The sequence below is a fragment of the Apus apus genome, chromosome 1, assembly GCF_020740795.1.
Source record: "Apus apus isolate bApuApu2 chromosome 1, bApuApu2.pri.cur, whole genome shotgun sequence".
Classification (NCBI taxonomy): Eukaryota; Metazoa; Chordata; class Aves; order Apodiformes; family Apodidae; genus Apus; species Apus apus.
In genome coordinates, this window is record NC_067282.1 from 95,401,698 (window position 1) to 95,426,700 (window position 25,003).

General features: G+C 41.0%; 1 protein-coding gene across 1 annotated transcript in view; it reads left to right on the top strand.

The window, feature by feature from the left end:
• The window catches only part of MRPS6 (mitochondrial ribosomal protein S6), a 47,830-nt gene extending 23,065 nt beyond the window's left edge, over nt 1-24,765 (top strand). Inside the window, exons 2-3 of the mRNA XM_051610246.1 lie at nt 12,283-12,422; nt 24,132-24,765. Coding sequence (XP_051466206.1) covers nt 12,283-12,422; nt 24,132-24,312 — 321 coding nt within the window. The 3' untranslated portion in view covers nt 24,313-24,765. The remainder of the gene's footprint in view (nt 1-12,282; nt 12,423-24,131) is intronic.
• Nucleotides 24,766-25,003: the final 238 nt, after the last annotated feature.

A 25,003-nucleotide genomic window follows, 5' to 3' on the forward strand; every position in this document is an offset into this window, starting at 1 on the left:
GAGGCCAAACATGAGTTGTCCATTTCCTTCTCCACCTCATCCCTATCCCCCATAAGGATGTATTTGAACTAATAGCCACAGAAAGCACGGTGTCATACATGACTTTTGTTGTCCAATGATGAAAGTTAGCAAGGATGGGGGGCGGGCCTAGTGTTTAATCACGAGTGGATTACTAATTAAGATGTTCTTGTAGAGATAGGATGTTTGCAAAAAAACTGTAAGAAGTATGCTAGACCCAGGCTTTCCACTGCAGAGAAAATGCTGCTTTCATAAAAATTATTCTTTGTATTATCTCCTTTGCTGCTGTGTTGTGAGAGAGAAGTGGGAGCTTTGCTGCTGTTCTTTGAATGAATAGATTAAAAAGCCCAGCATTTTTTGTGAGGAAGCTTTGGATTTGGGATGAAAAATAAGTGGTTTTCTGCCTGCAGACTTGGTTTGGATTTGTAATTTCCAGGAGGGTGTGGGACTTGTGTTTTCATTAGCTGCCTGTTAATGAATTGGTTATCTGATTAGTTTATTAGGTGATTATTCAGTCAGCAGCTTTCTCTTTTATTGAACCTCTTTTAAAATCAATGAGACTTTTTTGTCACTAGCTGTTTCCATTTGTATTAGGGGACAAAGACTGTTAATTCTCAATTTACTGATGTTTGTGATTTAAATGTTTCTTTGCGTGTGACCCAGGCAAGTTGTGAGCAGGTTCAATAAATGCTGCTGCAGCATTTATTTTGAAGGTTCTCTGGAAAAACTCAAGGAGATGGTGGTAATGAGTGCTTCTTGCCTGCTGGCTCTGAAGTGAATTTTCCCTCCTTGGTTATGGCTGTCCCAGTTTGCCCTGTGCATGTTCTCATGCTGGGAAAGTGAACAAGCCAAGAGGTTTCAGCTCTGTGCTTTTTTCCTGCCTGTCTACCAAGCATGTTTTAATCAGGTGGTACTTGGTGATTTGCTTTTTTGATGTGTATTGGGTGGTGTCTTGTTGTTGTTGTTGTTTTGTGTTTTTCTGGGGTCGTTTTTGAGGTGTTTGTAGACTGACAGGAATAAGGTGACAGTTTGACTCCACGGCCACGATGCTTATAACCTTTTAATTTGTCAGCAACTATTTTCAATACTTACCTGAACTATGAAACTAGTTTTTCAAGTTAGCTTTGAGTATCTCAGTATATATACTGTAGTGTACAGGGCAATTTGATCAATAAATTGACAAGATTCTCACCTTCACTTGGTCACACCAGTTGTTCAAAACAGTGTGACTTCCACGTTAAACACTGTTCTGGTTTAGAGCTGAAGATAGTTACTTTTCTGCAACAGTCTAAGGATTTAAAATTTTTGACTATGGTCCTCGCACACTCTTCAGAAAACTTTTACTTGCCACATTCAGCTTTTTCTTAGACATGACTCTTCTTTGTTCTTCTATGGCAGTAAAGACATGCATGATGTGTCTAACAGCTATGTGTTAGGAACCAGATCTCTAGTCCCTACATGATTTGTCTTATACAAAGGAGCTCTTCCAATGGCTTAGAGTATTCTGGAGGGTGCTAGTGGTACACCCTAGGTCTGGAGTGCTGGGGACTTGGTTGGAATATATCCTGATGCCTGACTGCTACATGTGATGCTTTGGATGGTTGGTGATATTGTTTCCAAGGCTGGATGGACTATTGCTGGCACTCCAAGGCTCTAAGCCTCCCATCCAGAGAACATAAAAGTTAACTGTGTTTGGCCTTTGCAGCTGTGATTCAACCAAACTGCTGTTTGTCTTCTCGAAGCCATGCGATGCCTGTTTCCTTTGCTGCTGCACAGCTTTCCTCCAATAACAGAGGTGTGAAAGCTGATTTTAGAAATGCTGAACACATGCCCAGAATGATTACAGTGGAAGAATACCTGTGGGTTCAGAGCTGCCTGTGTGTGTGCTGTGACTGAGCCATTCCCTGTGGGGAAGGGTACCAAGTTCAGTGTCACATGCATGGAGGCAGCTTGTGTTGTGTGCTCTGGTCATGTCATGTACCGTTTCCAACACAGGAAAACCCTTCTCCTTCTTGGTAATGTCACTGACTTTGCCCCTTAAGCATCAGGGAAGGAAACAGTAATAGCAGCAGCATATTGGTGGGTTAATGCATGTCCCTTCCTCAGTTTACAGAGAGGCTGGTGAATGGAGGTGCCAGGCAGCTGGATGAGCAATCAGCATTCAGGCAGCCTTTTCCTTTTGAACACCTGGGGCAAGGGAATGATGGGCTTCAACTTGCCTTGGAAATAGCAGCTGTCACTTTTGGACCCTTTCTCTCAATGTCTTTAATTCTTCAAAGGTCACATTTAGTGTGTGGGTGAATAGGAAAGCTTAAAATAGGTTGATGGGAGAAAATACTAGGGGAGCCACTCACACAGCGTATGAAGATGGAAACAAGGCTGAGTTAGAGAGACTGAAAGAATGAGCTTGCTTGAGGGTAGAGATCTTACCTAGAATTAAAATTAGTCTTGTCTTGAGAAGTTTGACAGTATGGGTAACATTCTTGAGAAGTAAGCTTCCAAACTTAAGTTCCAGCTTAATTCTTGTGCTGGGTTCTATGTGTTATTTTTTATCTGCAGTCTATTTTGGTAAGAATTATGTCATATTAAGCATCTTACTAGGTAAAATTGCTACCACAAGACCTCTTATCTGGAGAAGGCCTAACTAGTTTTCTCAAGAGAGTGGTAAACTGTAACATTCAGCTGTTGTCTTGGAAGATGGGGAGGAAGAAAGAGCAAAATCTGCCCTTAAAAAATCAGGTTAAAATAATGAATAGATCTAAAGAATACTGTCATGCAAAGGATTTCTTTTTTAAACTTCTCTAGGGATGACTTGATCCAGATCTTGATTGGACTAGGCTGCACAGTTAACTCTTGATGAAATGCTCTGCTCATTATTCCATTGAGGTTGGGCAATTGCAGATCGAATGTGAGAGGAATCAAAGGGAAATTTTGGGAAGTCACAAGAAAGTTCGGAGTATCTTAAAACTGTCAGCTCATTGCTCTGGGGAATCAGTGACCTGAATTGGCAAACCACAACCATGTAGCCCCTCACAATGTGCTTAGGAAGAGGTTTACCAGTGAGAGGTAGTGGAGATGGTGTAAGAAACACGAGCTTCTTAACTGTGGTTCCAGCTTCCATGTCATGTGATTGGAGAAGGCTTCTTTTCCTCTCACCCATTTCCTGCTCCTACAGTTCTTTTTGTTTTTTTCTTTCATTTTTTCTTGAAATGTTTTTCTTCTTGAACACAACAAATGTAGAAGCAACAGGTATTGTATGTGAGTGTGTGTGTGTGCGCATGCGTTTCAAAGGTCAGGGAGAAAAGGTGTTTCAAAATAACTCCCTCCATGGTTTTTGTTGGGTTGCTTTTCCTTTCTACTCTTCATTTTTTTAAGCTTAATGAATATATAAAGTAAATTTGATAAAATCTATTCACATCTTAGTAATGAGAAGAACAAAGCTTAACTGTAGTTTCTGGTAAGCTTGGTTGTAGCACGTTTCTGATAAGTAGACTTTAGCTGACCAGGAGTGTTACACTGAAGTCTGTAGTTTAATATATTGTGGTTGAGAAGAAGAGAGTATGTTTCTAAATGAGTTTTAAGGAAGGTGTTTTAGGTGATTCTGAAGTTGTGGCCCATTGTTATACTAACTGTTTCTAGTAATAAACCCTCCAAATGGCCTTGAATAGTGGAGGATTTGGTTGCTGTTTACTTCAGACTTAAACTTTTTAGAGTTCTTTATAGAAATTATCAAGAGTATCAACTCTAAAATGAATTAAATTTCACCTCAGTGCAGTGTTGAGACTGATTTTTTAATATAACTGTGACTCAGTATTTATAGCATACTTATATTGCTTGGGTTTTAGTTTAGTTTCTTTAATAATTTCCTTTGAGTTATAAAAAATAAGATATATTGTGGAATTTAGATGCTTTGAAGAAGAAAGGTGGATTTCAGAACAGAAAAGCTACTAGCATTGCTTTGACTTTAAAAATTGCTGCTTCCTCTGCATCCAAGTCCTCAGGCTTCATATTCACATCAGGTGAAGTTGCTAGTTCTTTGGCTTATGTTAAAATGCTAATTAAAATCTGTTTTGTGGATGGTGTGTTATTTTTTAATTCAGACTGAGTCGATTTTGATAATTTCCCTGAACTTATTTTTGGTGACTTGCCTGCTACAACTTTCTCACTATTTGCCAAATCCATTTCTAGAATGGCATCACTTGCTTTCCTTCAGTGTTTGATAGAAGTGCAAAATGGTTATCACATTTAGCAGCACCTGGGTTTCTCCTATTTGTTTCTTATTCTGTATTGGAAAAATGGTACTGTTTTAGCTGCAGAAACCTCTGTCCCTACCTAGTGGTGCCTTATGTCCAGCTTCCCCTAGACTGATCCCTCTCGACCCCTGCCCAGGTCTGAGCTTCCAGGCAGGTGTCCAGAGTCCTCACCTTTTTGTTGTTGAATGACTGTGCTCATCAGTCACATGCAGGCTGTTTTTAGCAGGGGTGCAGCACTACTCCCACGTCTTCTGTTTACTCATCTACTGCTTTTTATCTTTATTTTGATCTTTTCGGAGTAGTATATATCCTTCAGTGGTTGTACCCTGTTTAGGACTGCTGTTCTGTGTTGTTTATGCTTTTATCGTAATTGCAGCTTTGCATCTTGCATCAGGAGTTCAAGTTTGTTCTCCAAGCAGATAAAGAACAACCCTGCCGCTGGCTGTCTTGTATGCCTGGCTTTGGTTTTTACTGATTTTTAGTTTGCTGTCCATTCTTCATCTGCTGATTATTTTTTCATCTGTTTGCTGTATCTTCTTGTGTACTAAGACAGGGTGTGACAACTAAATGTCTCATTCCAGCTTCCCTTTGTTTGTCATTGCAAAGCTGCAGGTCTTTCTTATGTTGATCTTGGCTACTTCACAAATGTATGTGTGGGGGTTTTTTTAATCATTTTCACTAATAAGTTTATAGTGTTTTATTAAGTAGTAAATGACAGTAAGGAACAGTTTTTTCACCCTAGTTTTGCTACTTTTGAGTTGCAGCTTTCTTCTAAACATACATTTTACATTCTTTGTTTTGCACCTCAGTAAATAATCTCAGAACAACCTTTTACAACCGTTTAACAACCAAAGAAGAGACATAGTTTTTTCTTGCTATTACCACATTGAAGGGATAATCAAGCTAATTATGATGGATTTATTTCTGTTTATAATTTAAGGAGATGTGCCCACTGGCTATAAAAGCTTCCTGTTGAGCTGGGTAAGTGACCAAAAAAACTTGAATGCAGTCCTAGCCCTAAAAGTATTTGGTGTCTGCTTCCTTTTCTCTCTCTAAAGACTCTTTTTGGAAGAGTTTGGTGGCTTAAGAAGGCTTCATTTTTGGCCAGTTCTGGTTTTTCTATCCTTTTGACTGTCTGTCCTCTCTTGAGCTCCCTCTGGGCAGCTAATGAGATGTAAAATAGAGCATTGGTGCAGAGTCCCTTCACATGGTTCTGGTTCCACCACAGTGTTGTCCTTCTCCTTAGGATTGGACTGGTGTCTCTTTGTTTTTTAGGAGACATCAGCATTACAAAAGCTGTATTTCAAGCTCTTGCCACGTTTCTGGTCTGTCTCCAAGCTTTTCTTTGCAGCTGACATGGCTGACAAGCTCTTGATTGTTTGGCCTCTGGTAGAACAGAAGATATTTTGCCATCCGAGTATTCCACACCCCCCCCCCCCTTTTTTTTTCCCTGTTGGCCTGTTTTTCATACACTTGCTGGTTGTCACGGGAGTTCTGTAAGACTGACTAAAACCATGCTATAGTTTTTGTTCATGCTGGTGGTATGTAACTTCCCCTCAAAAAGAGATTGTTGGCTCTGTGTTGCAGTACTTGCTGGTTATTACCGTGTGTTTGTGGCTTTGATCCTGGGCGATAATTGATGATGCACCCCTGTCCGTTTCCATTTGTGTGGTCTGGTGACATGCTGAAAAAGGCTTGTGCCTTAAACAGCTTTCTACTCACTTGGGTGATGATTATGCTAAGCTGAAAGACTAGCAAGAACTAGGCGGAGAAGCCAAAGGTATGGAGGAAGTGCTTAGGACTTGGCATTCAGCTGTGGTTCGTGTGAAACCTGGAGCTATGTATAACTTAATAGGAATCCAGGAGTTTTAAATAAATTGAACTGGACTGTGGGGAAAGGTGCCTGGTGATCTTGATGCACGTAGCTCCTGTGGCATCAACAGCAGTGGTGCAAGGTGTACCCTGGAAATGCAGCTGCCTGGTAAATATAGTTGCAGCAATCCTCATCTGTGGAGAAAGCCAACTCAGTCCTCAGTCTTTAGTAGTAAGAACAGGCTTGGGAAAGAGTGTCTGGGAAACTGCCTGGTGGAAAAGGACCTGGAGGTGTTTATTGACCGCCAGCTGAACGTGAGCCACCAGTGTGCTCAGTTGGCCAAAAAGGCCAACAGCATCCTGGCTTGTATCAGATGTAGTGTGGCCTGCAGGACTAGGGAAGTGATTGTTCCCCTGTATTTAGCACTGGTGAGGCCACACCTCAAATACTGTTTCCAGTTTTGGGCCCATCACTACATGAAGGACGTTGAGATGCTGGAACGTGTCCAAAGAAGGGCAACAAAGCTGGTGAAGGGTCTAGGTCACAAGTCTTATGAGGAGTATCTGAGGGAACTGGATTGTTTAGTCTGGAGAAAAGGAGGCTGAGGGGAGATCTTACTGCTCTCTACAACTACTTGAAAGAAGGTGATAGGTGTTTTTCTGTCTCTTCTCCCATGTGACAAGATGAAATGGCCTGAAAGTTGTACCATAGGAGGTTTAGACTGGATATTAGGAGAAATTTCTTCTCTGAAAGGGTTTTCAGGCAGTGGAACAGGCTGTCCAGGGAAGTGGTTGAGTCACCATCCCAGGAGGTGTTTAAAAGCCATGTAGATGTGGTGCTTAGGAACATGGTTTAGTGGTGGACTTGGCGGTGCTAGGTTAATGGTTGGACTCAGTGATCATAAAGGTCCTTTCTAACCAAACTGATTATATGATTATCTGATACACAGAATGTATGTTTTGTAATGTACCTCTGTTGGGATTGTTTTGCCTCACTGATACAGGGTGGATGTGTCATGGTTGAATCCCAGCCAGCAGTTAGCTGCTTGCTCACTCCCCCCTGATGGGATGGCAGAGAGAATCAGAAGAGTAAAGGTGAGAAAACTTTTGGGTTGAGATAAAGACAGTTTAATAGGTAAAACAAAGCCTGTACACTCAAGCAAAGCAAACCAAGGAATTAATTCACTGCCTCCCATCTGCAGGCAGGTGTTCAGCCATCCCCAGGACAGCTGTGCTCTGCCATGCCTGATGGTGACTTGGGAAGACAAAACGCTTTAACTGTGAATGTCTCCCAGCCAATTCCCAATGCTGGTCGTTTAGGATCAGCTTGTCCCAGCTGTGTCCCCTCCCAACTTCTTGTGTGATTGCTGGTGGGGCAGTGTGAGAGGCAGAAAAGGCCTTGACTCTGTGTAAGCGCTGTGCAGCAATAACTAAAACATTCCTGTGTTATCAACACTATTTTCAGCACAAATCCCATAACCCCATACTAGCTACTATGAAGAAAATTAACTCTACTCCAGCCAAAACCTGCACAACATGCTAGTTAACTTGCTTCTTCTGGGCACCTGTATGTTTAAAAAATGTGAGGGTAGAGAAGTGGGGAGCGTTATCTGTAGACAACAGTTCTTCAGTAACTTCTTCCAGGGGCAATTTTCCAAGGAAAGCCCCTAGGACAGTCTGCAGTGACCTCCCTCCTTTTCCTTCCACAAGTTGATCGGGTCCTTTCTAAGAACAAGGTGACTACTTGTGGCTGAATGATAGTGAACCAAGTTCACTAACAAAGTTCACCAAGTTCACTAAGGGTGAAGCCAGTTGAAAGGGCTCTGGCTTGACTATGCACGCAGGAGGCGAAACCAGAGCTAGAATTACATACCAGGGTTTACGCAGTCTTGCTAGCACTTCCTGCTCTCTGTGGATGTCCTGGCACCAGCTTCCATTTTCTCCTTTCCTCTCCCCTATCTTTGCTTCCCCACATCTGTGGTACTGGAATTAGTGCTGGCTGTTCAGGAAAAAATGTTGTGGCTCCTGCATTGGGAGCCAGGCAATACCATTTCTTATGTCCCCAGTTGGTCTGGCTTGGAGGCAAACCAAGGAACCTGTGTCTGTGGATATTATGGTTAGCAAAGGCTAGACTATATATAGTGTGTTTGATGGCTTTAGGCAAGCTATGATAAACCATGATCTTTTTTGGAGAGGAAGAATGAGAGGGATTACAGTGACAAGCTTTCAAAACCAACAATTAGTGTATGTTTTCAAAGTCTGTCCACAAGCGGGAAGGTTGCAAAAAAGCGTAATACTTTACAATCCTTAATGTAGAAATCTGTGGCTTTCTTTTCTTGTTCGTTTTGTTTTGTTTCTAAATGCATGGGACTTCATCTTAGGCTTCATTGTGTTTAGAAACTGCACATCATCTTGGACATGCAGCCACTTAGGGAATGTGCTGATCTGTTGGCATGTATAAAAGAGACAAAAAGCTTATGTATCATTTGAGGGTATGAGGGATGTAGAGGAGTAAGCCTGCCCAATAACATTTAACTTAAATCTCCATGGTTGTTAAGAAGGGTATGTCTGACAACTCCATTGCTGGACATCCAGCAGTTTGTCTAAAGGTCTTAACTAAGATCTCTTTTGAGCAGAGCTCTGTTTATGAATCAGCATTTTTAATGCAAGTGGGAGACAAGCAGCAACAGTAATTTTAACCTGACAGATTTCTCCTGCGAAAGGACCCGATCAACTTGTGGAAGGAAAAGGAGGGAGGTCACTACAGCACTGTGGAGGCTTCTGCGGCCTTAGCTGCACACAGCAGGCATAGTAGGAGAAGACTTGAATGGCAGATCCTATTGCTTTCCAAGAGTGTATTTTCAAGCCTGGGGTTGGAAGCACTACAGGTGCACTGCAATGCACAAAATATTAAAGGCTGTTAGGTTAGGTGCCCTTCCCTAAAACTGTTCATTGACCTTACTGAAGTGGGTAAGTGAAATCCTAATGATTGGTGTCAGATTCTTGTTTAAAAGGCAAAACCTTCTAGATATTAATGCAGCGAGTTCCTGCTTCACAAACTCAATTGTTCTTTTTTTAAATCTTCTTTCTTGAAGCCAGGTTTCTGGTATGGTTCTTATATCATTCAACTATGGATATCCCTCACAGCTCTGTTACCCTAGTTTTTGGCTTGTCTGTGTGAAGCTGCCACTTGACAACAAAAGAGGGTGTCTCAACAGGAGCTCGTGATTTAGATGGGTTTGAGTTCTGAGGTCCTGCGTTGATGGAAGCAGCATGAAACCTGTCTAGAATCTGGGCCAGCTTCTCTCATCTTTGTGCCATGTAAGTCGAGCTAATAAAGCCATAAGGAGCTTGGGTAGAAATTCTTCTTGGGGAAAGTCTTTAAGAACTTCTGCTCCCTTCCATCCCCTTGTAGTTTGGCATTTGTGAAGTGTGGAGGACAAGGTCAAATAAAGCAGAGCTGCTGCCTTTCTCTTGCTGCTATTGATGTTTTTTCCAGCAGCAGAAGTTTGAATTATCACTTTCCACTATGGCAGAACAACACATGGGTGTGATGGAGTAAGAGATTTTGCTCTATGCTCTCTCCTAGTTGCTGGAATTATTGTGAAGACACTACTTGATCTCCTTACTTGTTTTTAGTTCAGTGTGTTCCTCACCTTCAGTCCTGTCAGCTCAGCCAACAGATTTCACAGTCACCGTTCCCGCTCCTTGAGTACTACTTAAAGTATTAAGGGAGAAACATGCCATAGCTGCTGCTTCCTAGTTCATTTTGCTTGTCCTTCTCCTTGCGTTTGTGGACAGAGAAAGAGCTGCATGTGACTGCTTGGTGATGGTTGTCAGACATACTAGAGGGTGAAAAGTGATGCAAAATATGAGCATATAGAGAAGACTATATTCCAGTCCTGGAAGAAATTACTTGTGTTGTTGGTATACTCTAGTATTTGAATCTAGTATGCAGAAATAGTTGAGAGACGAGATAGATTTAAAGGGGGGAAAGGAAGTATTAACATGATCAGCATCAGCAGCTGGTCAACATCATCAGTTGTATCATCAACATGCAAGTGCCTACATGCTTTTACAGAATTGGTCTATTGGTGCTATTTTTCTAGCAAAGGGCTGTATACTTGCCATTTGCCTGTTCCTCTGCTAGTCTCTCATTTGTAAGTTTTCAACACACTGGTTTTGTTACAGTTAAGTTTTGGAGGTCTCAGAAATTTAGTCTCCTTTAACGTTTCTGGAAGTGGCTTGCTTTGTGACAAGAGGCCAAAGAGAGTTTTAAGGAGACCAAATTTGTTCTGCAAACCTTTTGGGGAAGGAGGTCTTAAGCATAAAAGGTGCTTACTTGAAAGTCTAGGGAGTGATAATGGAAGCAGCCATCCAAAGTCAATTGAAAAATTGTGTTATTCCTGATTTTCAGCTGAAATATAATTTAAATTTATATTGTATAATCTATAAGATCTCTTAATCACTTCATCCTAACTTTTCACACTGTACAAGAGATACCTTTAGTGTTTGTCTCTTGTGAAAAACTAGTTTTAATGCACTGAAGAATTTTGGCACGTGTGAACGTGCTTGTCTGTTCCCTGTAATTGTTTTACAACACAATCTAAACATATGTTGAAAAGTTGAGGCATTTTTGCTGACCTTGTAATTGTTTAGGCTCTTTGTGTTGTTAATACATTTCCCAAACAATTTATGCAGCTGGAGCGTGGGGGATAAAATTTCTGCTTAATAGTGAGGAGCAGTAGGTGTGATCCCGTGGTTGACTCTTGACTGCCATAGGGCAGTTAGCCCATTGAAACAAACAAACATTTCAGGGCATCTGTACTTCACATCTTTCAAAGAACAGTCAACATTGCAAAACATCACACATTGAACATCTCTGCTTTGCATTTGGAGGGTCTTTCATATCACTTTTTATCCTCAGGTAAATGAAAGGAATTTCACATGCCAGAGCATGGGCTGCACTGCATGATGTGAGATTCTGGTACCACCTTCATGCAATGGCCAATAAGGGGTGTGGACACTAGACAATGCTAGTTGTATAAGGGTGAATATCTCTACCTCTTTCGCCTTAGGAAACTAACTTTTGGTCACCTTCTATACCAAGTGATTGAAGGCTTGCACAAGTTTTATTCTGGTGGAGAAGGGACAGTGACATTATTACAGTGGCCTGATTTAACAAAATAAAATCTGAATAAAGCTGAAAATCAGCTCTTTCATTACTTTTCCATTTACAGCTGTTGCCATCTCACTGGACAAGTACACTTGGGAATGTATCTTGATGGGTAATGTTGCAGGGAAGGCAGAAGAAAGCTTTACAGGTTGGTTTGTGTTCAGTTGGACACCCATTTAGTTTCCCTTCTCTTGGGAGATTTGTTTCTTAAAATACTTCTTGTTGCTGAGAGTGTATAAGTTTGCAGTTTTTTTCAAAATATTCCAATTTGGACTTTATTAACATTTTCATAGATACTGCGTGTCACTACTGAGATGATTCAGCACTCTAAAGAGCCCTGATACACAGTGAGCAAGAAAATGTTGCATCTGTTTTACCTACTGTTTTTTGGCTGCCTGTCCTTCAAACTTGTTTTTCTAAGGAGTGAAATCTCTGTATGTTAGACTAATTACAGCACGTCATTTCCTTAACTCTTAAACAGCTATGCAAAAGTAAGGAAATGTGCAGTGATTTAGCCAAGGTGCCAAATATCTCTTAGGCACGTGCAGTTGAAATGACAATATGAAATGAATGTGGTACTAATTGTTGTCTCTAGCAAGCCACAGCTTAGTGTTTTCTCCACAATGTTCCCTTTAAGTGTTGTGGTGAACAGTATGAATGAGCATCGGTGTTTCAGGGACCTGAAAACTGTTGCAAACAAATTCATTATTGCTCTTTGCCACATATATCTTCTTATACCTGTGTAAGGGTCAGCCAAAGGGATACCAGGTGAGTTAAATCCATTAACTATTTCCTTTTTCCTGTTGCTGTCAGAGCCTGACTTCAAAATTTGTGGAAACTGACTGTTCCTAAAAAACATTCTTCCTTAGGAGGTGGTCTGCTTCTGCTTCCACTTTGCCCTCTCAGTTTATAGAGCAATCTCTTCCAGTGCTGAGCTGTGCAAGTACAGGTGTCCCTTCTAATCATGTGATAAGAATAACCAGATTTGTTTACATTTCTTGCTTTCTCTTTCTTCTTTTAAAGCCTGAGACTGCAGCTGTGCTGAAGCGCACTGTTGAGGCTCTTATGGAGAGAGGAGCTGTTGTGAGGAACCTAGAAAACCTGGGAGAAAGGCCTCTACCTTACAAAATCTCCAAGCACAAGGAGCGCCACAGAAGAGGAGGGTATGCGTGATGCGTTTTTACTTAAAATCCTTTAAGTGCTCCTTTAAAATGTACTTAAGTAACTCACTGTTTGGTCTTCCCTGTGCGTTTTGGAAGCACGCCTGTAACGTCTGTGATCTCAGTAAGGTGTTGTGTGGCTGTTTGTGCGTGCATTCGTCCTGCTTCAAGTTTTTTGTGACTTTATATTCTGTCAGGTGTCGGCTTTTTGTTAGTGATTAGTCATCATAGAATCATAGAACTATTCAGGTTGGAAAAGACCCTTGGGATCACCGAGTCCAACCATCATCCCTACTGTACAAAGTTCTCCCCTAAACCATGTCCACCAACACCACATCCAAATGACCCTTAAACACATCCAGGGATGGTGACTTAACCACCTCCCTCGGCAGCCTATTCCAGTGTCTGACTACTCTTTCTGTGAAAAATTTTTTCCTAATGTCCAGTCTAAACCTCCCCTGGTGCAGCTTGAAGCCATTCCCTCTTGTTCTGTCACTAATTACCTGTGAGAAAAGACCAGCACCAACCTCTCTACAATGACCTTCCAGGTAGTTGTAGAGACTGATGAGGTCTCCCCTCAGCCTCCTCTTTCTCAAACTAAACATTCCCAGCTCCTTCAAGCATTCTTAATAAGATCTATTCTCTACGCCCTTCACCAGCTTCGTTGCCCTCCTCTGTACTTGCTCCAGCACCTCGAGATCTCCCTTGAATTGAGGTGCCAAGTAGCCCGAGTCCAGGCCTGCAGAACTGTTTTCCCCAACATGCACAATGTTATTTTATGATGTCATTTTTACAGAACTATTTTCCAAGCCAGTCAGGCTGTTTACTAAAAAAAGTCTTACTCAATCCGCTGGTTACTAGCTGGCAGGATTGATTCCTTTTCTCTAACACATCTAAGCTAAATGCTAACTGCTACGTAAGGCTGGCTTGTGTTTCTGATAGTTTTTGTTAAGGATATTCAAGGTGGCTTTATGGGAATTACGATAAATGTAAGAGAGGCTGTGAATTGGCATCTCACATATCAGGCTTCCCCCACAGTGCAGGAGGAAGGTGCTGTAGATCCCACCCTCCTGCTCACTTAAGCCGGTGTGCTGTTGCTCTTTGGGGCTACCTCCAAAATGGATGCTGGCTCTCAGCAGGGACTGAGAAATGTTGCTAGGCAACCTGCACTGTGCTGGGGCTGCCTGCCCTCATCCTCATAACAATTAGCCACACGCTTCTCCTATTCCCTGTAATGGAATGGTGGGCCAACCTGCCTACCTACCGTCTTCCTGGAGGGGTGTTTGGCATGGGGGAATTGGCAAGGTGATTCTGGAGGTGTGCCTTTTATGAAGCTCTTCTTGGATCATCTCCCCGAGTGTGACTTAAGGTTTCACTTCCTCTTCTGAGGACCTCTTTATTTTCCTGTGAAGTGGGAGTGGTGACAGTTGCCAGTTAAATCAGACTGGCAGAAAGGGTAGGGGAGGAAATCTCTGCCACGTTCCTGTTACTTAACCAAAAGCAGTGTCCTTATGGCCATCCCTGTCTTGCACTCCTGCTCCATGGTGTCCTTCAAAACGTGGTGGCTTCTAGGTACTTTTTTTTCCTAAGCATTTAGCACTCTAACATTTCACTACTTTTGTTGACAGTTTTTGCTTGACTTGGGTGGCAGGACTTCTGCAGATCTGTTGGGTTCTTTAGCAAGGAAACCAGGACAGGAATAGGGAGTAACAAACATCACAAGAACTACGTAGCAGAGTTGAATAGAAGCCATTTCTCCAGGGTACCTTTCAGACATGTAAACTAGCTTAATTGATTTGCTGTAGCAAATTACTTCATAGCAGAACAAGAGGATCTGTAGACTGTAACCCTCTTCTTTGTAGAGTCCTCAAAGCAGACGTATTTTGTGTTCTGAACGAGGCAAGGTTTTAGTAGCAAGTCATTGTGACTGTGTCTTGAAACATGGTCAGGAAGCTGACATCAGGTGAATGTATTTATCGCTGTTCCTCCTCCACCTCCCAGTATCTCTAAATATTCAGCAGTCATCCTGCTTACCTTGGATTTGGACCATCTATATTTTAGTGTGGTAGTTCCCCCCCTCTATTGCTTGGCTTCTCAAAAAGGAGAAGCAATTGAGAAGGGGGTATTACAGGAAGTAGTTGTTTTGTGTGCTTTTAATTGGAGAACTCAAATTCACGTGACACAAGATATTACAAGGAGAAGTAGGAGGCAGTTAACTACCTGGTAATTTGGGAGAATTGTACTTCTGTAAATTTAGCTGGGGAGATTGCAGTTCAGTGTACAGGCATGGTAGATTCCTGGTGTACCATCCAGTATTGTATGTAGTCTGGAAAATAAGTTACTCAGGATATTAAATACAATCTAGGTATAGCAAGTGAAAAGTCAGTACTTGATCCACCTTATATAATCAGTCAGCTCTACTTTGCAGCATCTGTAAAAAGCAACCTTTTTTTAACAGGACAAAGTTAAAAAGAAAAAAAGCTTTTTAAGATACCTCACTAAGCTGAAAATACACCTGTACTTACTAGGAAATCCTAAAGTGTTTTCTCCTTCATAGCCAATTTTTAATTCTTTGTTCCCTTTCGTAGAAAGCTGGCTTAGGGTGGTATCTCAAGTAGTAGAGTGCGTCACCTTTTCTTGAGTCTGGGCTTTCTCTGAAGTAACTGAAAGGGCTTCTGTGAGAGTGCAACTGATACTGTGTGTCAGGGGATGAGAGGGGGGGGAAGAGTTGAATCTCTCAAAGCTTTTAATTTTGTGTGAGGGAGTTTTGTTTGCTTTTAAAACTTATTTTATGTTACTTTTAATGTCATGATTCTTAGACAAGCTTCAGCTAGTTTAATTTCCAATAGTATGTAGATGGTTGAAGATTTAGGATGTGTACTGAATCTGTTACTGCTTGGACCTCCTGGCTGGTCAATTACAGAAAATCAGTGGAACACAGTATTTGTAGCAACAAATTGTATTAAATTAGTGCAATATAACAGTCACAGTAGGGGTCACAGCTTAATAGCACATCTCTTAGATTCAGCTCTTGTCCTTGTGACCACTGAGCCAACCATGTACATGTCACTCAGAATGGCATGAAATCCCTCAACCTGTGTAGGGTGTTTGCCTGAAAAACAAAACAAAGCCATCTTCCTCACCAGTGTAGTGACCCTGGCTTTGCTCCCTTATAAAACTCTCAGTGCTATCCAGGCTGTCTCTCTTAACCTCAAATCAAGGGCTATCAGTAGGGCAGCACCAGCTATTTGCAGGTCAACTGACACATGCTCTGGCATGCCTAGTGGTCATCCTTCTCCCAGGCTTTTGCTGTACATTGTCTTCATTTAGTTAAATTTTCACTGCAATTCAAGTCTTTATATAGAGCCTATATACAGCTGTGATTGAATGCAAGAGGACACACGAGTGCAATGTGCATAGAAAAGCTATTGTTTGACTTAGCCAGGTTTTGGTAGTGTCTTTAGTGAACAGTATGGAATTAAACTGTAAAATATATATTTATAGGTGAATAGGGAGGATAGTTGTCTCCTTGATAAAGGGCTTTTTTCCCCTCCAAGTTCTGTAGCGCTTTGTCATCATCTGTCTCCAATCTCCCGCATTACAGGCTCACTACAAATTTAAGAATATCCAGGAGACTACAGAGAATGAGAATTTTGTTACCTGTTGTTTTGTAAAGCTGAGATTTTTCATAACCTGCTATAGGGCATTGTGGCCCACAGCTGCCATTGGAATGGGCAGTTTTACTCTCCCAGGCGGCTTTGAAGACCTCAGATCATACATACAATTGACTTAATTTTGTCTCAGGAAGTGATATTCACTGAGCAGATGGTGCATGTGCATTGAGGGTATATCAAAACAAATTTAGGTCTTTCTCTTAAATGCATGTCTTTTGGCAGAAAACACCCTCCTTTTAAAGAGACCTAATACTGACAGAATTTGCCCTTATGTAATTATGAAAATAGTATGTTTCAGGAATTGCATGGATATGTCTGATATGTCTAATATTTTGTTTTTAGAGTGTTTAAGAGTGTGATTCAAGTAACACCTTGCAAAATAGTAACAAATACTCTTCACTGCATAGCTTACTAAAATGTGACAAGGACATGTTGATTCCAGTGTGGCTCAGGGATGTAAATTTAGTTGAGGCGCTAAGCCTGAGTGACTTGCCCATGGCCATCATGTCTCTGAAAAAAACAATGGAAGAATGGAATTTCTTAATGTGAATTATTCCCAACTTTATCTCTTAACAGGCAATAGATTTGGGCCAAATATTTGTTCTACTAGCCACTACTTGTTTATAATTTTAAATTAGTTGTATTTAAATTCCTTTTACCACTGTGTGTTTTAAAAAGTGCTATATTACATGTGCCAGGTTGTGCTTATTTCTGGAACAAACAAAAGTGAGCCGATTTAAATAAGGTGTGTACTAGCATTTGAATTCAAGAAATGTTAAACTCTGGATTTGTCCAGGACCGGGTGATGACATTGCAGAGTCATTGCTGCATATTTGGTCAGCGTTAAACTGGAGAATATTGCAACTGTTGGTTAAATGATAGATCTCAGTACCACAGTCTGTGGGTTTGCACTTTGTGGCTTACCTGTTTTCTTTGGCCATGCCAGGCTATGCCTTAATCATATGCTTGTGATGCTTCATACTTCGGGGCATCAGATACAGGAGGGGGTTTGGGGGACGTAGCTGGTATGCAGGATATTTTTACTTTAGGGGAGATGGTACAAGGGCAGCTGCAGAATAGACCTTTACAAAAATAAGATTCAGACACTCCTTTGGGAAGGTAATGGCTGAAACTTTTTACAGGCCAGGACTCTATTAAACTGGAAGGAGCTATGGCAGGGGCTTTGGGGAGAAGAAAGTGGCCAGGTGTAGGCTGGGTTTTGAACTCTGAATATCTTGCTATCCCCTAGGGATTTTTTGTTAGTGATTTTTATTCTCTCAACCCTCCCCCCGAATGTTGCTTCCATTCTTATTTTTACCTGTCTTGTAAAAAATGTAATATACACCAGCGTGGTCAGTGCTTGGATTTAGTGCAGTTTTGTAAACCAGCAGAGCCCTGTGGCCTTTTCCTTCTACTTTGTGTATGTGTGTGCTTTCCCATATTAAATCCACCTGTAATGCAGTAATGCTTTAGACCTTTCTCCCCACATTTTTATTATTCCATTTACTTTATTTGTGAGTGCTCCAGCTAAACTGTGTGTAATTTTGATTACTCATCACAATTTCCATGTTCTGTTTGCCAGTTTTTCATTGTCTTGTTGTTTTTTCCCTTTCAAATTTGATTTTGAAAAGATGGCAATTTTCTTTTGTTATTTGCTTGCTTGTCTCTTGATCTTTTTGTTTTGCTGTTCTCTTCCAGTTATCTCATCAGCCCACTTGTTCTCTGAAATAGCAAACTGCTCAGGTCTTACTTTTGTTCTTGCTGAATTGTATTTTGGGAGCTTATCTTAACACATGCATGGGGAATTTTCTGTAGGAGGTGTGCAGGGACCGAGGTGCTTGCCAGGGTCCACTGAGGAGCACAGGGTATATACTGATAGCATCTAGTGGGATCAGGAGTCGGAAAATCCAGGTTGCAATGTTAGTGGTGGTGTGGACTTGTTTGTGTGATGGTGGGAAATGGCAAGTCAAGGAGGCCCTTTCCCAAGGGCAAAGCATGATGAACTCAACTTGGCTGCCAGGCCCTTGCAGTGCTGCCATCACTCCCCAGCAGCTGGGAGCTCCAAGCTTTGGAACTGACTACCCCTCTGCTGTGGTGGGGAAGGCTTGGAGGCTGTCCTGGTTCTCCCACAAATCGCCCCTAACTCCTCTGGGTGCTTTAAAGTGGTTTAGGGTCTGAGCACCTTGTGTTTTGCTTTCATTATGCGGCACGTGATGTAACGTTGCTTTGCCAAATCACATGCTCAGGAGTGGGACCACAACTCCAGTTTCTTGGTGACTTGGTGGCCTAATGCACAATAAATACATGGTCATTAAGATAAGTATTTCAGTAATTGAGCAACATGTTGTTTAGTAAATGTGAATATTTTTAAAACATATCTATGTAAATTATATTACATGTTCAAACTTTTCCTCTTTCCATAAAGTATCTGAGCTTAGGAACTGTACTTTACACAATTTATTTTTAAACAAGCAGACTGTGGCAGAATGGTATTCCATGTAGACAAGAGATGCTGAAATGTCTTCCAATAACCCACGCTGTCTGGATACAATTTTGTTTATTTGTAGGAGTGAAATAATAGTGACCCATCAGAACTGTTCTCTGGAGTGTCCACAAGTTTTAACAACCCTTCTCTTTTCCCCACCCCCTAGAAAAATACAAACTATTGCATAGTTAAAGGACTTAATCCTGTAGATAAATATATCAGTGTGCTTAGCTTCACTCAGGTAGATTCACTTGATTTTCATGGCTGTTGAAGACTAAGGAGGAGGAAGAAAGAACAGATGGAAGAGGTTGCAGAGAAAAACAGATGAAAGAGGTGGCAAGCTTTCCTTTCTTAATACCACCAAATTGAATTTATAGCTAATGCACAACCTGTGGTGTTTCTGTTCAGATTTTAGAACACCTTGATCTGTTTTCAGCAAAAAAGAATTCTGGGTCTGTAATGCCTTGAGATGAGAACAAAACCCGTTTGAATGTTTAAGTATCATGCACATTTGTAGTATTTTCTGCTAAATTGATTGTCTTCTTCCACTAGATGGGGCTTTCATCATTGATGAGTTGAACTATTACTTAAAATGTTTTTGTCTACATGTACCTGCATCTAAGTGCGCATATGCTTCGAGTATCAGAGCCCTGTAATGTTTGTTGTTACTTTTTCCCTCCCTGTATTTGTGGCAATGCAATTTGCAATTCTGGTGCTTTTCAGAAGAATCAGCACTGTGTAATAGTTTGGGGATGTTGAGGTGCCAGTGTAATCTTCTGATGCACTAAATTCTGTAGCATCCTTGTGCAAGCACATTAATTAAATGTGGTGGCAGTCTTAAATAGTGGGCTTGGTGTGATGGCAGCCACCAGTTTGGTGGCTTTTAAGCTGAGAATGATATAGAATACAGAGAAGTGATAGAAGCAGAATTACAACTTGCTGTGTAACTTCAGCCCTGCTCATAACAATTTTGCCAGCTTTTCAAATGCTGCCCAGTAAGCATGACTTTCCATACTCCAAATAGGGCATGCTTGTTTCTTTTTTGCAGTGTAACAGTATTTTAAAATATTTTTCTGCAGTGCTGCAAAGTGTCTTTCCATTGCTTAATTGGCCTAACAACAGGAGTCTATGTATAGAATTTGACAAATGTAACATCTGAAGACTCTAGATGGTAAAATGTAGCTTCCCCAAAAGTACTTGCTTGTTGTAGATTATTTGCATAATTGCTGTAGCCCGATCTAGTTACTAAGGTACCAACGTTTTGGTTTTGATCTGGTACTTCCCAGTTGCTGTCCTTGTGATTTTCCAAGGGATGTCCATCTGTCCTGTGCCTGTTTAAAAAAGCTAGAAGTAACACAAAATTACAATCCTTTTGAGCATGACCTTGCCTGCTTGGCCTGCTGAGGAAGGGTACCTTCCACTGCAGTTGAGAAGAAAAGCAAACTGTCTCTTCAGAGCAATGCAGTGGTCTGAAGGATGAAGTGATCATTCAGGTAGCAAAACAATTTCATTTGTATAGGATTACCTTAATGAGAAGGAATGGCCAGCTGCTTCCACGTGAGTGCCTCAGCTTGCTTTCCTCCAGGTGGTTCCCTGTTTCCCTGTTCGGTGCTTCATCTCTACTGGTTTGCTGGAACATTTTATTTCTGTTCTATCTTCCACCACCCCTCTGAGGAAGCTTACACAGACTTGCTGCCACTATGTAAGGGAGGGAGAAATTTAAGCATACAGACATTTTTAGTGTGCAACCAAAGGACCACACAGACTCTTCCAAGTCCACTGTAGGAGTGTTTTTCCCCTTGCCTCCCCAGGCTGGCAGAGTCATATTCTAGGAGGATTTAAAAATGAGTTTTGATCCAGGTTCTTTGAAGTCCTAGACTGTCCATTTGAAAGCAAAATATTTGACTATCCTTAGGACTCAAGGTTAAGATGATTTATGGTGTGAATATGTTAAAAATGATAAACCTGTCTCTTGTTCTTTTTTTTTTCCTCTCAAATGCAAAGGTATGTTGTCCTTTATTTGAAATAATATTACTTAATTTTTTTTTTTCAGTTAAGACATTGTTTAAATATGTTTCAGTCTGCTCTTCTGTGTTTAAATCATCCTTCTATTTACAGTCGAGCAGGATGACAAAAATAACTATGGTCTTGCAGTGAATCAGTGGAATTTTCCTGCATTTCTGCCCTGATGACTCGGCTGACTTCTAGAGAACCTAAATGCTTTTGCATTTTTGTCTGCAAGAATGAGGTGGCTTCCCTCCTGCATTCCTGTATTTTTCCCTGTCTTTAAATCTCACTGGGATTTGGTTTTGTTTACTACACAAATAGTAGCTATAGCATTGCATATTGGGTCATAGATCACTGCCTGAAATGAAGGTTGCTGTGTGCCTTATTGAATTAAAAAACCCCACGGCCTCGTGACAGCTGATTTAAATGTGAATATTTGGGGGGAAAGAGTTCCTGATCTCCTGAGGGATTACATTGTCCATTGTAGTTGGTTATTGCTTTTGTAGCCGTTAGTTTCTTCTCTTCCTTTAGTGAAGAAATAATATTTTTTTATGCCAGCCCTCTTTTCCTTCTCTCTTTTTTGGCACAGGAAGGCAATCATTGCTTGTTAACGTTGAAGAACGATGGTTGTTTTCAAAAACTCGCATTGTCCCCAGTTACTGCAGTTTTGTATCCTCAGATAAAATACCTATTCTGGGAGGAGTCATAAAGATATGCTGCAACAGCTCATCCTCCCATCCCCCCCTTCTTCAGTTATCAACAGTGCGTCAGTGGAAATTTCCACCGTTTGCTAATGTGAGAGAAAGCACAAAGTTGCAAAGCAGCCTTTGGAGGAAAAAAGCTACTGCCGTTTTAGGAACACAATGAAAAGCAGCGTACGACTTGTAAGCAGAAATGAAATTAAATTCTTGAGAAATGGTGGGGCTAAAATGGTGCAGCAAAGAGCACCACTTGCAATACAAACAGATAATCTTGCTAAGGGAAGGGGGCATGAAAGTGGTGGTTGATCACCAGCTAAAATTTCTACCCCCATCTTCCTTTCTGTTAGTTGCTACTGTGAGAGGATTTGGAAGGCTTCTTCCCAGGAACAGTTAAGTGTCATCTGTTAAATTTACCAGTGGCTTTTAATGGCTTTAACAGCAAATACCACTTTCCCATTTTAAGGGATGTGCATCCTTCAGATGTTGCTATGCAGTATGTGTAATAAATTGTCCAAGCTTAAAAATTGTTTATTTCCCTAAACTTTTAACCAGGTAGCATCTCTTAATTCTGGAGGCCAGGAATCGGTAGGCAGTTCAGTGTTCCAAATACCTTATGCTGAATCGTGTTACCCAGTGAAACCTGTGAGGATTTGTGAGGAGGACTGAGCCCACCGGAGTTCCTCCAGATCCTTCTTGAGGCACATTATTCCTGTAGCTCTCAGTAGCCTTGCTGCAGTCGGAGCAGCACCTTCGCTGACGTGACCTGGCACTGGTCCGTTGGCTTCAGTGACACTTGACCACAGCCCGCACCAGCTGGGCATCTCTTCTGGACAACTCATTGCTGCAGTACAGGCTGCAGGGAGATTTTTTTTATTTTTTTTTTTTCATCAGACCCCTCAAGTACAAGAATTGAATGCTTCAGTCTGGTCTTTCTAAAAAAGACTTCAGAGCCAAATTGTGGCTATTAAGATTTTTCAGGATTAGCATATCTAGCTAAGGAGAAGTTTCTTCACTGTCTTTTCCACGGGTGGATTCCACCCCTGTGCAGTAAGCCAACACACACACTGCTGGGGTAATTTCTGGCCTGATGGGTCTGCTCTGTGTGTAATATTTTTGATGTAATGCATTCAGTTGGATGAAAGTGAACTACATGCGGCATGAAGAACATGAGTGTGTCTGTTGTTCGTGACCCCATCCTCCCCTATTTCCTATTCATACTCAGAGTTCATCTTCTGGTCTTGGGGACTTTACCACTGAAGATGACCTTTATGAAGGTGGACTATGAAGTGTGATGCCCACACTGTAGTTGGCTTACTAAGAATCCATACCTCTTGCACAACAAATTCCTCTTTGTTAGGTTTTTCCATCAAACTGGGATGCTTGATTCTGCTTGCGTATATACGACTGCATTTACAGGGTATCGCTACCAGGTTATACTGATGCTTCATGAGGAGGCGTGCTTGAGAGGACTAGGAAGAAAAAGCTTTAACAATAGGATGTGTAAAGATGAAAATGAAATAGCTAGGTGGGAAGAGCTGTACTGTATGTTTAGCCTTTAAATTACTGCTAGTCTCGGAAATGAGGTGAATGGTGGGCTCCCCTCAGTAGGATTTGTGAGACAGTTGTGGTGTCTTTTTGCTCTCTAGTTAGTGCCATGCCAAATGCAGACAAAGTGTTTAAAAAGTGTTCTGGCTACAGCTCCCTTGACGATGCTGGTTCACAGCATTTCAAGGGGGGAGGGATGGCCAGTGACATGGTTCACTTAGGTTTTGCATGAGTGTGATAGGTGGCACTGGGTCGCTCATAACTTGTAGGAACAAGAGACATAATGTTGCCGATGAATTTAAGGTACGCCTCATGCATTTGAGATGAAGTTAGTGCACGGTGTGTAGTTGTGTACCTTGTTTGAAATGGAGCTCATGAAGCACAGTAGAACTTTCTGCTTGTCTGGGTGTACTGGAGTTTTAAAAGCTTCCTGCAACATTATAGTTGAGCTCACAGAGAAGGTTCAGTTCTTCAGCAATGGAGTTCATTGCAGAAGTGACCTCGATGACCCAAGATATTAATGGGGAGCAACGTTCTCCTTCCTGTATGTGGGTGGTCAGCTTTTTCTTTATAAATGTCAAAGATAGCTGTGTGGTGGACACAAAGTGCTTCCCTGGAGCAGCAAGTTTTATCCATGCTGTGCCTCTGTGGAAGTAAGAAAGACCTTTTCAGTCCCTCCAAGGTCAGCACAACAGTGTGCTTGTCAAGTGCCAAATGGACAAGTGGGCACTGCCTGTGCACGGCTTCAGCTTCCGCCCTCAGATTGAAAATTTGAGACATATTCACATCAGAAATGTGCCAATTTTGGGATAAGTCCATCTCCTTGGGTTTCTTTTACTGGTTTAATTTCCATTCAGCTCCAAAGCAGAACTTTAAAAGAAGAAATAGGTCTGTGTGTGTATAAGCTTTGAGACATGTCACACTGACATCTGTTCCCCAAAGAAACAGTGCTGTGAATTTGAAGAAGAATGCATGTTGTAGCTGAAATAAATGTGCCATCTTACCTTTCTTTAAAGGCTGTTCAAATCAAGGTGTGGAAAGGAATGTAACAGGTACAAGAAGAATAAACTCTCTTTAATCTCCAGTGCTGTGCAACAAAGAAAAGTTCAGGCTGAGCCTGTTTCAGTTGAACTTTTCTTATTTGAAATCAAGATAAGACTGCGCTTTTATTTAAAACAATTCTGGTAGCAAAGCATAAGAAAAAATAAGTTTCATTTAAGAAATCCAAGAAACAGTTATTTGAATTCAAGTTGTTGCAGTACAGGTATTTTTTTTATTGTGTTTATGTTTTTCATTGCAGGTATTTTTTGATAGACTTAGAGGGCCCACCTTCGATTGTATCAACCATGATGGATCATTTAGGACGTGATATTGATGTAATTAGACGTGCTTTTGTAAAGCATCCTGTGTCAAAGACTGAAGAGTGCAGTGGCATAATCCCAGTCAACTATGAAGATAAACTGATTGCCAAGAAGAAGTGAATATTCTAACTAGCATGTTTGAAACTTTTTTAAAAAAATTTATTCTTGATTTGGAAAACAATTGTGATAACTAATGTCCATCAAAAATAATCAGTTTTTGCCCATGCTATGTGTGTGGTATAGTACACTATCTGAAGTAATTGTAACATTTGAGGTTGCTTTTTGTTTGGAATAATTTGAATAGACTTAATCTCTTTGCTTATCTTGATATTTGGCAACTCTGAAAATTGATTTTCTTCTCTCTTAGAGCATTACATTGATAATGAAGATATATCCATCATCAGAATGCTAAAAATAGCATTATTTTCTAAAGACAAATTACTTCAGAATATGTATATTTACAGAAGAGATTAAGAAATCTACAGTGTAAATATAGCAGTGTAGGATGTGATTTGTTGGAGGGCTTTTTGCTTGTTTTTGGAAAAAGCTAATAAAAGCGTGATTAAAAGTAAACCTTGACTCATTTTTTTTAAAGCAGAAAAGGTACAAGAAAATATAACTGACTCTGCCAAAAGACACATCATACCTCTTTCTTTAAGGTAATAAAATATAATAACTCTGTTCAAAGTACAGATAAAAAATTACTCTCTGTAGAAATGGCCAGAAACTTCCAGGTGGCAGGTTAGAGAGTAACCATGCTTGTATATCAACAGAAGAATAAAAGTTGCTTTGTTTTACCATCAGCTAGACC